We start from the raw sequence: 16,940 nt of genomic DNA on the forward strand, positions 1-16,940 counted from the left end.
GTGACATTCTCTTTCTACCTTGGTACATGCTTATATTAAATTAAAAATTATTTTTTATATATAGCTAAAATATTTGAAATGAGTAATTAAAGAAAATATGGTTTAACTCTCCAATAAAAAAAATACTAAATAATTGCAAACAAGAGTGATATTTTGGATATCGAAATATTTTACAAGAGAGGAGATATATAATTTAGGACAAATGGTTAGTTAAATATGAAATACTAAAAAATACATACACGTTTAAGAAATTACAATATATTTTTTTTAAATTAAAAAACAAATAATTTCATTAACTTTTGAATTCCTTTTGTACGATTTAATTTAAAGGAACATCTAAACTTTTATTTATTTAATTTTAAATGTTATCTTTATTAATAAGTTAACTTCGTTGACGTCATCATACGACAATTTGTAGCACCAAATATTTTTTATATTAATTGTATACCGTAATATTATTTTTTCAAACTTGGGTTAGTCAATATAAGTTTAATTGAGAAAAAAATAACTAAGTTAATCCAACATAAGACAAAACTCAATTTGAACCATTAAAGACTTTAACCCCAAATCAGTATAATGAAAAGGAGAAGAACTTTGGTGCATGCATTTGTTTGAAAATAATAATGAAGTCTCTAAGAAAATTGTTGTTTTCTAACTTACAAATTTTTTATATATGAATTTTAGAAGCATTGAGAATTTATCGAACTACCTTAACAACTGATATAGTGTTACAAATACAAAACAAAAAGCAAGAGTAGCAAAAAAGCACACAAAAAAGATTGTAAATATAAATTCTAAAATAGTTTGGACCTGGGCTTAGCACAGGCCAAATGACATTAATATGAAACGACGACTTAATAATACTATTTAAGACTTTATATTACAAAATATAAAAATATTTTTCCTTATTTACAAAATATAACTGATACTTTTCCTTATTTACAAAATACAACGGATCTTCATCTTTCATACTTTAATTTATTTATTTTTCAATTTTTAATTTATTTTATTATTATTTAAAAAAAAATGTTTTCACTCAAAGCTTAAAAGTTCACTCGATTTTTGTGTAACAAAATTGTATGACATGTGTATATGTGAGCGAATTTTTTAATACAGTTTTCATATACAAAACTGTGAGCGAATTTTTAAGCCTTGAATATTATATAAAAGTTGTATATAATGTTGTTGTAGTAATATTAATTTTCAGAAACCTAACATGAATTTTATATACTAAAAATGTGAGAAATTATAAGCCTTGAGCGAGCTATACATATTTCATATCGTTTTCATACACAAAATTTTGAGCAAACTTTTTAAGCCTTGAATGAGATATGCACATTTCATACACTAAATTGTGAGCAAACTTTTTAGGCTTTGAGCTAGATATACACATTTTATACATGTTTTATATAAATTTTATACACAAAATTTTGAGCGAAAAAACTAAAAAAAAATAAAAAATGTTTTTTAAAAGAAAATATATTTGAGAAAATAATTTTTTTTTTTTTTAAAATGACTTGAGCGACAATTTCATATATGTTTTGCAAAAAACCTATAGGTATGTTTGATAAAATAAAAAATATCGTCATACTTTGTAAATTTATCATATTCTCATGTATATATAGTTCATTCTCCAGACATAAACTCGCATTTTATTGATCCTTAAGGGTGTGAAAAGGACGCAAGTTCAAATTGGTTCCAATTTGTTGATAGATCAGTGATCAACTCATTATAACTAATAGTTTATTGCCATTCCAAAGTGGAAACAAAACAAGGATGAAGGAGACTGCAAGTCGCTTCAAATAGTACAATAATAAGGACACAAATGAATGAAGTAATTCTACATTCAACTGAGCTTAAAAAACAGAGATACTGCCACAAGGAAGCCAACCTAACTACTCTGGCAACTAATCCCCGTTTTACAAAATTGGAGGAGCTCTAGGTAATAAACTAGATTACTGGCAGCTCTTTTCTTGCTCGTCGAACCAATGCTTCAAAATGACATGAATAATGAGGATATTAATTATCTTCAATGAATCATGCAGTCATCAGATCTATTTGGTGCAGCAGCTAGGATTATTCTGCCTTTTGCCTGCGGTTTTCCTCCATAATTTTCTGGAACTCTTTCTCACTTCTTGCTATCAAACGCTTAACAGTGTCAAAAGTGGTAAGCCTAATGCTGCACCAGAAAATGAAGACAGACAGAGAACGGCATGTTAAGCTGGATGTTAAATATCATCAATGATCATTCCATGGTAATAATAGTAGTAATCTCTTTCATACGGTTCCCTTGGAGAGCGATAAGAAGAAGAAAGTCATAAGGCATAGTTTCTTTTTTCTTTTTTCCTTTTTTTTTTTGGTGGGGGAGGGGGGTCAGCAACACAGATATGATAGTCCAAGTGAAGTCTCTGGATATATAATTGGTCTAAAAAGTACGTGAACCTAGCTCGAGACAGAATTGGTAGGATAATGTTCAGTGCACTCATCTCATGGAGCAAAAATGACACACACTGATGAATCAACAATATGAATATGTTGCAGATGGCAATTATAACAGGTCTGCTCAGTATTTTTTCAAGCAGTTTGTTAAGCAAACATAGCATAAAAACTTGGCCAAGACTTAAAAACGTGCAAGCCTGACTATATCACTCAAATCAACTAATTTATAATGCCAAGAACCACCATGGAAACTCTGAGGCATAACTAACGCCTAAAAAATTTTTTGCAGAAAAAGGAGTGAAAAGAGACCAAAAAATGACAATAGAAATGAGGAAAATGCACCTGCTATTAGGGAGAGTTTTCAGTGCATTGGGAACAAAACCCCTGTACAATCCAACTATACCATCACGTGCCACTATACCTGAAAAAGAAAAGGGTGACTTAAACAATTAGAAAGAGTATTAGATTGAACATTCTTCTCAGTTTAGGATAACTCAAATCCCCTCTTGAGGTTTTTCTTTTCTTTTTCGATAACCAAGAAATCCCCGAAGGCCAGTGGCGCATGGTTCCAAACTCAGTGGGAATGGGTCCAGCCCTCCACCAGTTTCCAGTTAAATACCAGGCTTTTGTTTGCGGCAACGTTCGAACCCGTGACGTGCGCCCCTAACCCACACATCACATGCTGCACTCTTACCAATATAACAAAGCCCTGGGAGCAATCCCTCTCAAGCTTGTTAAATGTTTCTTTTTTTCTTCCCAAAGAAGCGAACTTCAAAGTCAACAAGTTTGAGGAATTGACATCTTGAAATCATATGTGATCTAACTTTTGACATTTTATACGTCTTGATACTTTAACCTTAAAGGATTTGAAGCACACATAACATCATAAAATGGAAAACTGTTTTGTTAAAACTGCTCTACAACCGTACGTGCAGCTATTTTCTTTTTCTTGCTCATACCATTTATTACGACCTATGTTGACTAGAGTTTAAGAGAAAACTGATTTATTATATCTAAGTATCTAACTTCAGTAGATACTTGTCGGCATTATTGGATGATGTGATAGGTGTGAAGATAGATGTTAATTAAGTCAAAAGCAATATAAAACAGAAGTTACATTAATTCGAGATTCTGAAATAGGTGGACATTTCTGTTTAAGGAACAAGTCATATTTTGCGACGATGTGAGAAAGCAAGCCAACAGATGGGGGCTAAGGAGCATTATAAATGCATCCCTTTAAAGCAAGGGCATCGCAAAAGCATGTACCACAAAGTTCTTCAGAAGAATATTTGAAATTTGCAGATTAAGTTGATTATTCCACGCTGCTTTTGTGGTCATCAGTGAAAGGAAGACAAACAAAATCTGGAAAAATCCACAACTAGTTACAGAAAGATACAGATAATGGAGATCTTTTAGAATTCGTTACCTGGGAAGGCATCCAAAATTGTATTATAAGGTGTACCCCTCATTTGCATTTGCCTTCTCACTGTGTCCAATGGATAGCACATTAGAGTGGCAATAGTTGCTGAAATCAAACCTGTAGCTAGCGTTGCTTCAGTTCGTTTCTGATATTTCTCTGGCAAAGCTTTCTTCACCCTGACATTCAGACAAGTGTCATTTAAGTTACAGCAACACCTGGACCTTGTCTATCTTCAGATGATATAGAAAAGAGATCTTCAAAAGAACATAGGCTCACAAGTCAAAAACACAAAAGTTCACAGCGATATATGGAGCTATGCCAATGAGAGAGGGCCCGAGACCATTATAAAAGGATGCAACGCCTTCCTCTCTCAGCATGTTTAAAGCAACCTGAAATAATTGATATATGCTTCAGATATGTACTGGTGTCATAAATTCTGAGTTATCCAATTCTTACCTCACTCATCGTTTTATACCCAGGGTCTACTGCTAATCTCAACCTGAGAACATCTAGTGGGTACGTTACCTGATAACAAATCAACAAGTTAAGGGTCTCGGAGACAGATGAAAAACAGAGTAAAATTTAACCCAAAAACAAACAACATTGTTCAGCTCAGTAACATTACTGAGATGACAATAAGCACTAATGGACTATTTCACTTATATGCCCGAGTCCATTTCTGCCAGGTCACTTGTGCAAACATAATGCCAAACGGACAACAGCTTAGAAAAAACTATCCGGTGTTCACATAATGTAAACTTACAAAAGTAGAAGTCATGCCAGCACAAGCACCTGCTGCTAGTCTTCCAATCACAGAAAGCTCCCCATCCTTTCCTTGAAGAAGTTTCTGAAAATAGAAAGTGTGAAATCAACTTTAATTCTGGCCAAACAAACTAGTGTTCAAGTTTTCTCCAAAGATGTTTCATTACCTTGTAGGTTTCATAAGCAAATAACTGCACCGCACTATAAGGTATGATCCGTATCACCTAAACCATTAACAGTAAATATCAACTTGATGCCTAAAAAGAAATCACCAAGAATTGACTAGAAATGTGACTCAGTGGGAAAATGGTGCAAACACCTGTGGAAGGTTTCCTTTCCAGTATCCTTTGATACCTTCCTCCTTCCCAATCAATGCAAACGCCTGCAATCCAATTTCAGGAATATATCAAAAACTTGAGAATCATACGACTCAATGATGTGGTAACTATCACCCTATGGGAGGCTTGCATAACACAGAAATAGAAGAAGAAATACCATAATGGCTATATAATAAATAGGATAACCCAACCCAAAAGAATACTCTATATTAGGCGGGAGAGCCAGCAGATAAACCCATTACTAGGACCCTTAATAACTCAATTGGTTCACAACAATCGCCCTCACTTGAGTACCAAAGACCTCGTTGATCACGGCTGGTGCCACTTGGTTAGAACTGGGCCACCACTCCTGGCGCCCCTCTGACCAAATTTTTCATGACATATTGACATGTATCTCATTATTTTTTTTTTATTTTTTATTTTGTGGGGAGGGCTGCTCTAATACCAATTGTTATAGGGTAAACAGGAGAGCCGGACCCAAAAGACTTGCCTATTAGGTGGGAGAGCCCATTTAGCCTATAAATCCAATACTTGTAGTCTTTTTAATTGATGAGGGACTCTATCTGTTCACAACATATAACATTACAGAGAGACTCAAAGGTTTATAACTAAGTAAATAAAAGTAACCAACAAAAGGCAGAAAATTGTATGCTACTAGACTAGAAAGATGTATATATTCATCATAATGTCCATCAGAAAAAAATTCTTTCTAAAGACAACTTTGGAAACTGAGACCCACACCAAATTCTGCAACTTTTAGTAGGCGGTACAAGTGACAAGTAGACTGTATTTCTACCCTCAAATATAGAATGAAAGGGAGAGCCTTCGTCTTCTCGAATAAAATGGGTTTTAACTATGATACTGCAGATTACTCCCTTACTCTTTTGGATCAATCATCGTAATACTAAAACTCTGCACAATATAAACGAACAGAGAACAAGAAACACCAGACTTCTGGAAACTCAATAACATAGCTTGTCTATGTTGTATATTTCAGAAAGCAACAACAGGCAAGACAGCAATACAATACCTCAATGAATCCGATTCCTTTCTTTGCAGCCTCTTGCCCAGCTCTTAGTCCATGTGTCTAGCAACCAATGCAAAAATCAGGAAGAAATAAGTGCAAGGTAGAAAATGTAAAAGTGATTGTTGTTGACTACAAGAAGTCTACAACATGCATTTGAAACTCATAATACCATGGTGTCACCATACTATTATCCTGAAACGATGGGTGTATGCAGAATTTTTACAAGAAAAGGTGTCATCAGCTGAAGATAATAGATAGTACAGAGTACACAATCGAGGCAATATGTATATGGATATAATAAGAATGAGCTTAGGATTTCCGTGTCGGCTACACAGCTGCATAGTGAGAAAGGATGATTGCATCTCAAGTTCCAACACAGAAACTTTTGTTATTCTCAAATGAAGCTCACACCAGAGTAGTGGCGGGGTGAGGGGAAGTAACCCCAAAAAATAATTCTTGCACCGATATCAGGCAAGTCATTCTTATCCTCCTCCTCATAGTACAGAAAAATCAGCAGTAATTTGTACATTGTTCCTTTAACATGTTAACAGGTCAATAGCATAAACACATTGCAGCTGCACCTAAGCTGATAAAAAGTACTCCCACAAGGGATGTGGCATTTTTTGGTTACCATTTCAGAAATCATATACATTTAAAGGTTATAAACCCTTGAAAACAAGTAATTTAGCAAATTAACCATCCTTCAAAACTCTGAATAAGTAATGCATATACTTGCAAAAGTCAGTAATACCAACAGAACTCATGCGAATTGAAGTACCAGCACACCTGCCAAAACTAAGTCATTAATCATTATTGGAGGATGACTTATCTGGCTATATCTCATGTTATTTTATCCAGTCCACTAACCAAATATGCTCCAAAGTCATTTTGCACTCCACTCTTAGTTACTGTAATTTGATTTGAACATACAGTACTACTTATAAAGTATCATTATATCCATATGAATCACCTATATCTACTCATCTCTATTTTTTCTAGCAACTGCGAAATCTGTAGCGTTGCCACTTTATCCTATACTAGACTTGGTTCACGCCAAGATTCGAACTCGTTCCTGCCACACTTTCCATGCTGCACTATCTTTATTTTTGAGTCAACACCCCTAGAGGAATATTCTTCACTTTATTGGGACCCATTTTATTTATTTATAAAAAGTGTAGAAAATGATCTCATCAGGGTTCTTACTGAAAATTGTCCCTTATCTATGGAGTAAGTTTATTTTGGTCCTTCAAAATATAACCTTAAGCATCTTTAGTCTCTTAAGTTGGTTAAAGTAGAGCACCTTTGGTCGAACTAACATAATGGACTTAAAACTAATGGTGACTACCAAAATAGTAGTACTTCAAAACAAGCAACTTTCGGACTGAGCGAAAAAACTGACCGACTCGACAGGTTTGATCCCAATTTTTTTTTTAATAATTTCTTTTTGCGCCAAAAATTGGGAAAACAAAAAACTGACTGACTCGGTCCTTTAAATATTCCGCGAAATTTTTTGTAGTATAACCAACCAAGCTCAATCAGTTTTTTATTTTCCCAGTTTTTGGCGGGAAAAAAATGACTGAATGCAGTTGGTTGGGATCAAACCGATCGAGTCAGTTTTGCTGTGTTTTTGGGTATTCACTGTCTGTTTTTTAATCCTCTTAGTTGGACCTAAGGTGTTCTACTTTCGCGAACTTAAGAGACTAAAGATACTCAAAGTTATATTTGAATGACCAAATAAACCAACTCCCATAGATAAGGGACAATTTTGGTTAAAAACTCATTTCGTCGGTGTGGGAAAACTGAAAAGTTTTCTTCAACTGTACGAACAGAAGCCTAAAATTCTAATCCTGAAAAACCTTGTCAAGAAATTAAGCCTAAAGTTCACCTAAAAAACTAAATTATCCAAAAACACAGCACCAATACCGAAAACACCCAAAACAATTACTCCCTCTGTCCCAATTTATACGAGGCTGTTCGATTGAGCACAAAGTTTAAGAAAGAAAGGAAAACTTTTGAATCTTGTTCTCTAAAACAAGCCAAAACAATTTTTGTGGCTAGAAATCATTTCATCAAGAGTAAAATAGGAATCTTATAGTTAAATTGTTGATAAATATAGAAGCGTATTACTCCCTCTGTCCCAATTTATATGAATCACTTTTCTTTTTAGTCGGTCCAAAAAAGAACACATATTTCCTTATTTGGAAACATTTTAGCTTTAATCTTTACCTTTTTAAGAAGGTCATTTATAATAACACAAATATCTTTGGCTTTATTTTAAACCACAAGTTTCAAAGACGTCCCTTCTTTCTTAAACTCCGTGCCTAGTCAACCTATGTGACATAAATTGGGACGGAGGGAGTTATTATAAAAGGGGTTTCAAGAAAAAACCTGCATGAGGAGCTTAATACGGTCAAGAGGTGCAGTAACAGACTTAGCAGCAGCACCAGCAATAGCACCTGCAGCAAACAATGCTGCTTCTCTTGGTACCAAAGCTACCATTGCTAAAGGGTGTTTTAGTAATTGTGCTGTTGTTGGATTTAACCCTTTGAATCCAGCTTTTTCATCCAAATTCTCTGATAATGAAATACAACCAAAATTGGAGAAATTACACCCAGTTTGTTTAGAACTGACCCATTGTTGTGGTGGACTGATGGTGTTAGATAATTCAAGACCCGGAATGGATATGGATACTAAAACGGGTCGGTTCTTCTTCATGGTTGGGTATAGAGCAATCGAAGCTTTTGATTTTTTCCTCTGTTGTGAAGAAGATAAGAGGGGCTTTTAGAGTGTAAAATGAAACCAAACTTTGGGATTTTTAAAAAAAATTAGAGAGGGTTTACTCTGTTTTTATATACTTTTGTATTTGCATTGCAGTCAAAACTCTCCGTAACAGCATCGTTAAATTCAAAAAATTTCATTCTTTATAGGGAATGGCTGTTATATAATAACATTGAGATTTAAATAATACTTCATTATTATAGCCAAAAAAATATATAAAATCTAATTTTCATTTTTGATTGTCACTTAATTACACTTTGTATAATGAAGGAAAATAGTTTAATGATGAAAATATATATATTCATACGATATTTTTTGTCATAAATAGTGTATTAAATGATCAAATATTTGGTTAAAATCTCTACACTTATTATTGATAATCATAGATATTCTATTTTTATAAAGATGATTAATTATTATATTTTTAAAAAAGAAGATAGTTGTTATATGGGGGTAATATTACAAATACCGTATTATTATAAAGTTGGTTGTTACTGTTATAGATGAAATGCTGTTATAGAGAAGTAAAATATAACATAAAAAATCGATTCCGAAAAAATTTAGCTGTTATAAAAAGGTGTTGTTATATGCGAGTGCTATTATAGAGAAGTCTGACTGTATTATATTGTTGGTTCCTTTTTTAAAACCAACATTCTTTTGTAGAATATTTGTATACTACAAACCCAATAACTTTTTTTTTCTTTTCTCAACGTGCTATTAATATTGACTTACTTAACTGTATTAGCCAAAACTTGGACAAACAAGAACAAAATCGCATGCTCCCTTTATCTCAATTTAAATGTCTTATTTTTTCTTTTTGTTTGTCTAAAAAAGAATGTTTTTTTCTATATTTAATAAGTTTTTCAATTTCAACATTTTATATGGCAAGTTTAAAAACGGAAGATTTAAAGGGCTACACACATTTTTAATTTAAGACTACAAGATTCAAAAATTTCTATTTATTTCTTAAACTCAATAATCAAAGGGTGTTTAGTAATTGAGCAGTTGTAGGATTAAACCCTTTAAACGCTATCTATTAGACAGTGGCGTACGCAGGAATTTTTGTAAGCGGTGTCGACATTTTGTAAGCAGGAATTTTTGTAACCTAGGAATTTTTATAACCTCGGTTGAATCCTAGTCGGGCTGGTTTTGTTTCCCCTTACCATACAGGAAATTGCAAGTTCGAACCCGGCTAGGCGCTAGCAACCTTTATTTTTTAAGTACAATTAATATTAAAAAACCTGAAAATAGGTCAGATTAATGCACTTCCTGAGGCTCGAACACGGGTAGATCACTGAACAATCCGGGCACTAAACCAACGGACTAACCCATTCCACTTGTGCAAGCCCTTGGCATAGAGTGGGTCCGCCCCTGCTATTAGACTTGGACAAATGGAAAAAAATCACCCGTGTATTTCACTACCTGAAATACAAGCAGTTTCTTTTTTTATTAAAAAAGATAATGCAATTTAACGTAGCTAAATTATGAACATTACAAGAATTAGGTAGTACTAGTTTATCAGTTACTTTCTGCCAGTGTAAGATCCGATTCTCACTAGCCTTTTTTACTTCCATTTCCTTTCCTATTTCTCTTATTTCACACCTCTTGCACCTCCTAAAAACTATTTTAAGAAAGAAAAAAGAACCAAAATAATTATGAAATCTGATACAAGCAAGTCAAAACTCAAAAAATATTAATCCTCATAACAATTATTGATTTTAATTATTTAAAATCTCTATTTCTTCATGATTGTAGGGATTTGTGGGGCGTGTATGGGGAATTGGAATCTTTTGCCATCTCTAATAGGCAAATATGAGGTGTGTTATATTTATTTTTTAAATTGGTAACGACCATATAGATTGAGGCAAAACTACTGGTCCAAGAATTAAAAATTTAAAGAAAATCAAATAGATCCTGAATAAGAATCTTTCCAATCATGAAACCATTTTTACTTAAATAAATGACGTTAGGTAAAGTAAGTACTATATGTGTTCCAAAAAGATTGTTCTACTTTCCTTATTAATTTGTTTTAGAAAGATTGACACTTTTATATATTTATAAACAATTTAAATTTTTAAAATGATTTACAGCCACACAAATTTCTAAGATTTGTTTTGGACAATACATTTCAAAAGTCTTCCTTTATTTCTTAAACTTCATGCTAAGTCAAACTAGGACAATCTTTTTAAGACGAATGGAGTATATTATTCATGCAAATGTGCAATTGAGGAGAATCCACAGCAAGTTGTGTCCATTCTTGTTACATAGTGCCGACTTGATCTAATCTCTAGCAATTACGTACATATTTTTCAAGCTCATCTTTCAAAATCAATCATTTAAAACGTGTCTATTCATTTATCTATATATAATATAAAGTTAGGCAACATAAAAGTGATGTGACATCTTTTTATGGTCAATGATTTTATTTCTATTTATCTGTTTTTTTTTTTTTTTTTTGGCAATTTTTCCTATTTCTCAATTTCTTTTTCTAAATAATTCAATTAACAAAAACCTAATATTAATACCCCGTTACAATAAATTCCAAGAGAGCCACTAAGGCAACCCACGTAAGTAAAACCTTTTGATGGGAAAAAAAAACCCACGCAGTAGAAGATTTATAGTGACAATTCATTACAAAATTAATTACGGGTAATTATGTTGATAATCCATATATACCTTTACCTTTTGATACCCACTAAGTCAGCCGACGTAGTAGAATATTTATAGTATTCATTAGGGATGTTCATGGTTCGGTTTGGGTCGGTTATTGATTAAAACCATAACCAAACCAATTTAGTCAGTTTTTAAATGTCTAAAACCATAATCAAACCAAATAAAATAATAACCACCGGTTTGGTTATTGTCGGTTTGGTTCGGTTTGGTTCGATTTTTCGATTTATGACTAGCAGCCATGAGACTTATTAGTAAAACATTAAAAAGTTGAAAAAGACATGTCCTTTTTTTTTTTTGTTCAAACGATAACTTTTATTTATAGTTTAAGGTGGAACATACATCATACAAACACTTTCACTATTAGTGATAGTGTAGTACTCAAGTTACCCAAGGTTGCTAAACTATTACATATAGAGCTAAAAACTAACTTAGTAGTGGCTGCACTATTTTTGTCATCTTAATACACATACATGGAAATAAAGTAGAGCATAGGAGTTTTTAGTTGTTGTTACAAACATACATAATAATTAAACATAAAGACTACCTAAAATTAAAATGAAAATATATGAAATAAAAAAACCTTGTGTAATGATCACAAACTTTGGGGTAGTACTTTCATTTTTGCCCTCAATTCTCCCATTTTATTAAAAAAACTTTGTGTAATGATCCAAACTTTATATGTTTTTCTACCATTATCCCCAAGGCTAGGGTCTCGATTACGAGGAGTTATTCTTTTCTGTTTTTTAGGAAGATTACCCACGGAAGAAGTATTAGGACATTACCATGTGCTTGAGTTGCAACAAATGCTAATGTTACTGAAGTATCTTCTATAATCTCCAAATCTACAACCTCTGTCATTTTCATAAGAAAAGCATTAGAAGTTTAGGACCCATTCAGACAAGAAAAAAGAAAGGTATAAATTCGAAAAAAGAAGAAGAAACAACCTAAAATCAAATGGTTGACAAAGAAAAGCTAAAAATTTAAGTTAAAGACATTAGACTCTAACGTGAGCTTCTGTTAGTAGGTTTACACTTAACACTTAAAAGAGTTAAAAGACTTAAAGACATGGGCTTGGACATATTCTTAAAACATGGGCCTTAAACAATCATGTGAAATAAGTAGATCAAAAATCAAATTAATGATTAAAAGGTATAAAATATTTATAATTATTTATGAAAAACTAATATTATACATAGAAATAATTATAAAATTTATGTATATAATTTATCGGTTTGGTTCGGTTATTTATTCGGTTATTTTTTAATAGAACCATAACCAAACCAAATATAATCGATTTTTAAAATTTAAAACCAAATCAAACCAAACCAAACCAAATGTCGATTTTTTTAATCGATTTGGTTAAATTTTCGGTTTGGTTTTGGTTTTAACCAAAACTGTGAACAGCCATGGTATTCATTACGATTAATTGCAGATAATTATGTTGACAATTTATACCTTTGCCTCTTGATACTCAATTTTTTGCCTTATATAATTGGTTGCTGGAGGTCCGTGCTAAGCCCGAGCTCAAACTTAAAATATAAAAACAATAATTTTTCATGTTTTTTGTGCAGAATTCCCTTCGAAGGCAATGATCTTTAATTTTCGCCCCTCAAATTGGTGGTCTTTAATTTTTGTCCTTTGCTAAAAGCCCTTGGTTCCCGGTTCGAACCCCCGCTCAGTCAAATTTTTTTTTAAAAAAAATCACAAGGTAGAGTTTGGATTCACAAGGCATAAGTTGGGTTTCAAACTCTGTCTTAAGCCAGAGTTTCTAACTCTGCCTTAAGGCAAAAAAAAAAAAAAAAAAAAATTACTTAGCAGGAAACTTGCAAACCTCTGCCTTAAGGCCTAACTTTTGCCCGAATAAGCCTAATTTTGCTACAACCTTTACCTAGCAATTTTTTTTACTGAGCCTGCGTTCTAACCCAGGACCTCGGGGTATTAAGCGAAGGGAAAAAATTAAAGACCACCAATTTGAGAGGCAGAAATTAAATACCAGTGCCTTTAAAGGGCAATCGTGCAAATGACCCATAATTGTTTTGCGCATATTTCTCTTCATACGGATCGATCTTTAATTTTGCCCCTCAAATCTGGTCTTTAATTTTTGCCCTTGCTTCTCATTTAATGAAAACTTTTGTGTCAAAGTACCCTTATTCGCTGGTTTACAAAACTAGAGATTCTGAGTTCGATCCCCAACAAAGTCAAAAAAAATCGCGAGGCCAGCATAAATGAAGTTATCGGGCAAAAGTTGTGAAGTAACTAATTTGTTCGGCATAAGTTTATAAAACTTTTCCTTGTCCGCATAAGTTCTGTAGAAATGAAGTTATGCCGGATAACTTCATTCCTACAGAACTTATGCCGGACAAGGCAAAGTTTCTATGTAACATTTAAAAAATTCATTAGATTATGATAAGGATTAACATTGAGCAAACATATAACATGTGTGTTGAACAATAAATAGTAGCCTAAAGAAATGCAAATAAATACATTTTGCGTTATTTCTTGATATTAAAATAGTTTGGGTCATAGAAATAGATTTAGTCATTTCACCATGGATGCAAATATATAGGAGTATATTAGTACATAAATATATCACTTATCTAATTTTAAAATAAATATCTTTTGCGTTATTTCTTGATATTAAAATAGTTTGGGTCATAGAAATAGATTTAGTCATTTCACCATGGATGCAAATATATAGGAGTATATTAGTACATAAATATATCACTTAATATAATTTTAGATATATAATCCTATCTCTTTAAAGGAGAGGTACACAAAAAGTCATCGCATCCAGCCAAACAAATATACAATGAAAACGTTTGAATCCTTCTCAGAGTATCAATATTGTTTTCTTTTAGAAGGACAAAAATTAGGGATGAAGAGATAGAGATCAAATGAGGTCCCCAATTGGATATTCTTTTTCTTTTACACCCCCAACCCCTAACCCAAAGGCCTGGAGCTCCCCCTTTTTGCTCCATTGATGACTCAAACCCACAACCTTCGAGTTGGAGGTGGAGGGTGCTCACCATCTTAGCAACCCCTCATATCTTCATTTGGTTATTCAATGTTGCGGTTAAAACTTTTTACGTGTTGTACATGTATTGGCTAGGTGTCACCACCCAATTTACGGCTCATGCAGGTACTTAGCCTTTTCTCACCCAGTAGGCGAACCTTTACCAATCAACTAGGTGGAATGTTTAGGGAATTCTACAAAGTGGGACCCACAGTCCACTATGGTAAAGAAGCCTCCAATACTTTAAATTGATATATGTTTGCAAAGTAGAGGAGGGCAGCAACAAAAGTATACATAAACAAAACATATAGTTCTATATTTGGAGGATTAATTAACATGACTTTTATTTTACGTAGCAGCAACACAAATGAATATAGCATCAACTCGACTTTCAATTGTAGTAGCAGCAACATGAATTGGTATTTTGCGGAAGAAAGGTGTAATTTTTCTCACGAACAATATTTGGGTTTTGCTCACTACTTCGATGTCGTTGTTCCTCTTTGTTGTGTTGTTGAATTCGGTCTTTCTTTGAAATGAAGTAAGGTGGAAGAAAAGGAGTTCTTGGAAAATAAGGTAATAATTCTCCTCCTCTAGATGAATATGAGTCAATCTAGTTTATAGCTAAGTTGCTAAATGAGAAAATACAGAAATTATATCGCAAATCGTATTTTGATGTTGTTGTTGTATGGACTGTTTGGTAAATTTATAAGTTGTGTTGTGACTGGAATTTGGTATGATTGTGGTTGTGTTGGTTGTTTTGAATATGGAGAATATGAGATAAACAGGGAAAATGCTGTCCGAGTCATTATAAGATAAGTATACCACCCCGATATACATGATATACCAAGTGCTTCCTTGGCCTAACGAGAACCATTATCGTTATTATAGGATAAGGAGTGAGATGAGCTACGGTTGACTGGATTGACTAAAAGGCAAGCAAGGTATGTAAGGTTTTCCCTTCTTTCCTTTCGGCACGAATCCAACAACATTAGTTAACAAATGATTCCATAAGAAGAATACTCCATTCTAATGTTTATAAGCTTCATGTTCTTAGTATGTTCCTTTATTGCTATACTTGACTCTAGTTTTAGATGATTCACATGATGATGTTGCAAGTTACATAACGTGTTCGGAGGTTACTAACCTTACGTCACTCCAAAAGATTCTGAATGTCACTTCACGAGTCTATCATGCATTATATATATATATATATATATATATATGTGTGTGTGTGTGTGTATGTATTACTACACCGTGCCGCGCTATAGTCGGCCCGGGACGGCACCTATTGTGCACACCATTGTAGTTGGGTACATTATGATGATGTTAGCCCTAAAGAGCGGCTTGATTATTAAACGGATTATGTATATGTTTTCAGACTAATGCATGCATGTCACAAGTTCTCATTAGTACTCAGTACATTATTCTGTACTGACGTCCCTAGCTGGGATGCTGCGTTCATACCAGCAGGTCCAGATAGCCTGACAAGAGGACCTTTGTGATAGCTGTCCCAATTCAACATTGATGGTCATACTCCGCTCTTCCCGGAGTTGCTGTAGAGGCTGGTATACTAGGTGATTCTTGAGCATGTATATATTTGCATTACGGGTATGGCGGGGCCCTGTCCCAATCAATATGATGTGTATGTATGTTTTTAGAGGCTCATAGCCATGTGTCATGCATATAGTCATTGTATGCGGCCTCGTCAGCCCTGAGATTATGTACAGCTTCTCATGATGGCTTCATCGACTTATATATGTATCATGCATACTTGCGATATGTTGGGCTCTTCTGCGTGCAGGTTACTTTCCTCACACATATGTTTTACTTTCCCATTGATCTGCAGGATGGCCATGATATAGATGTAGTAGTGTCATGTGGTGCCGGGCCAAGATGGTTGGTCTTGAAAGTGCAAGAGGGGGGGGGGGGGGGGGGGGTGAATTGTTAAAATTTTTCGATCTGTTAGTCGACTACCTACTCAGTGAATACTAAGGCAAGGTGCAGAAAATAAATGACACACGTATTTTATAATGGTTCAGATTCAATGTGAATCCTAGTCCAGTCCCCTTGGGTTGCAAGGGTGTTCTCTGCAGCTCTTTTATAAAGTTTGGTACAATGATGGTTTTGAATGAAGTTCCTACGCCTACACTCAAAACACTCTTATTCTTTTTGATACAAGGCCTCGCAAACTATAACTCTCTTTTCTCTCTTATTACACTATGAATCTCTCAGACTAACAATGTTTATTTGAAAGTAAAGCAGCGCAATAGAGATAATGAGACAATTGCATGAGTCTTGCGTTTGTGAGGCAGCCCTTTTTATAGTGTTTTAGGCTCTTCACGCAGAGAGATCAACCCAAGGGATTTGATCCTTGGAAATGGAATTAGAGATCCTATTTCCAAGAATAAGACTGATTTTTTACTCCTTTCCTTGTGCGTCGAGGCAGCAGCAGATTTGTTACACTTCATGAGATATGCCTTTGATGTTTTT

General features: G+C 33.8%; 1 protein-coding gene across 1 annotated transcript; it reads right to left on the reverse strand.

The window, feature by feature from the left end:
- Positions 1-1,726: 1,726 nt before the first annotated feature.
- LOC132630769 (thylakoid ADP,ATP carrier protein, chloroplastic-like) lies at positions 1,727-8,820 on the reverse strand. Its single transcript, XM_060346357.1, has 10 exons — positions 8,375-8,820; positions 5,990-6,046; positions 4,941-5,003; positions 4,789-4,845; positions 4,623-4,706; positions 4,316-4,384; positions 4,136-4,248; positions 3,866-4,035; positions 2,782-2,860; positions 1,727-2,179 (listed from the first exon to the last, which is right to left on the reverse strand). The coding sequence occupies exons 1-10, from the start codon at positions 8,699-8,701 to the stop codon at positions 2,077-2,079; spliced, it is 1,122 nt and encodes a 373-aa protein (XP_060202340.1). The 5' UTR covers positions 8,702-8,820; the 3' UTR covers positions 1,727-2,076.
- Positions 8,821-16,940: the final 8,120 nt, after the last annotated feature.

This window comes from Lycium barbarum, chromosome 3, assembly GCF_019175385.1.
Source record: "Lycium barbarum isolate Lr01 chromosome 3, ASM1917538v2, whole genome shotgun sequence".
Classification (NCBI taxonomy): Eukaryota; Viridiplantae; Streptophyta; class Magnoliopsida; order Solanales; family Solanaceae; genus Lycium; species Lycium barbarum.

Coding starts and splice junctions, on each gene's coding strand:
- LOC132630769 (XM_060346357.1), bottom strand. CDS start 8,701: ATGAAGAAGAACCGACCCGTTTTAGTATCCATATCCATTCCGGGTCTT. Junction 4,846..4,940: donor GGAAAGGAAACCTTCCACAG/GTGTTTGCACCA, acceptor TTAATGGTTTAG/GTGATACGGATCATACCTTA. Junction 4,036..4,135: donor AACTTTTGTGTTTTTGACTT/GTGAGCCTATGT, acceptor TCTGAATGTCAG/GGTGAAGAAAGCTTTGCCAG.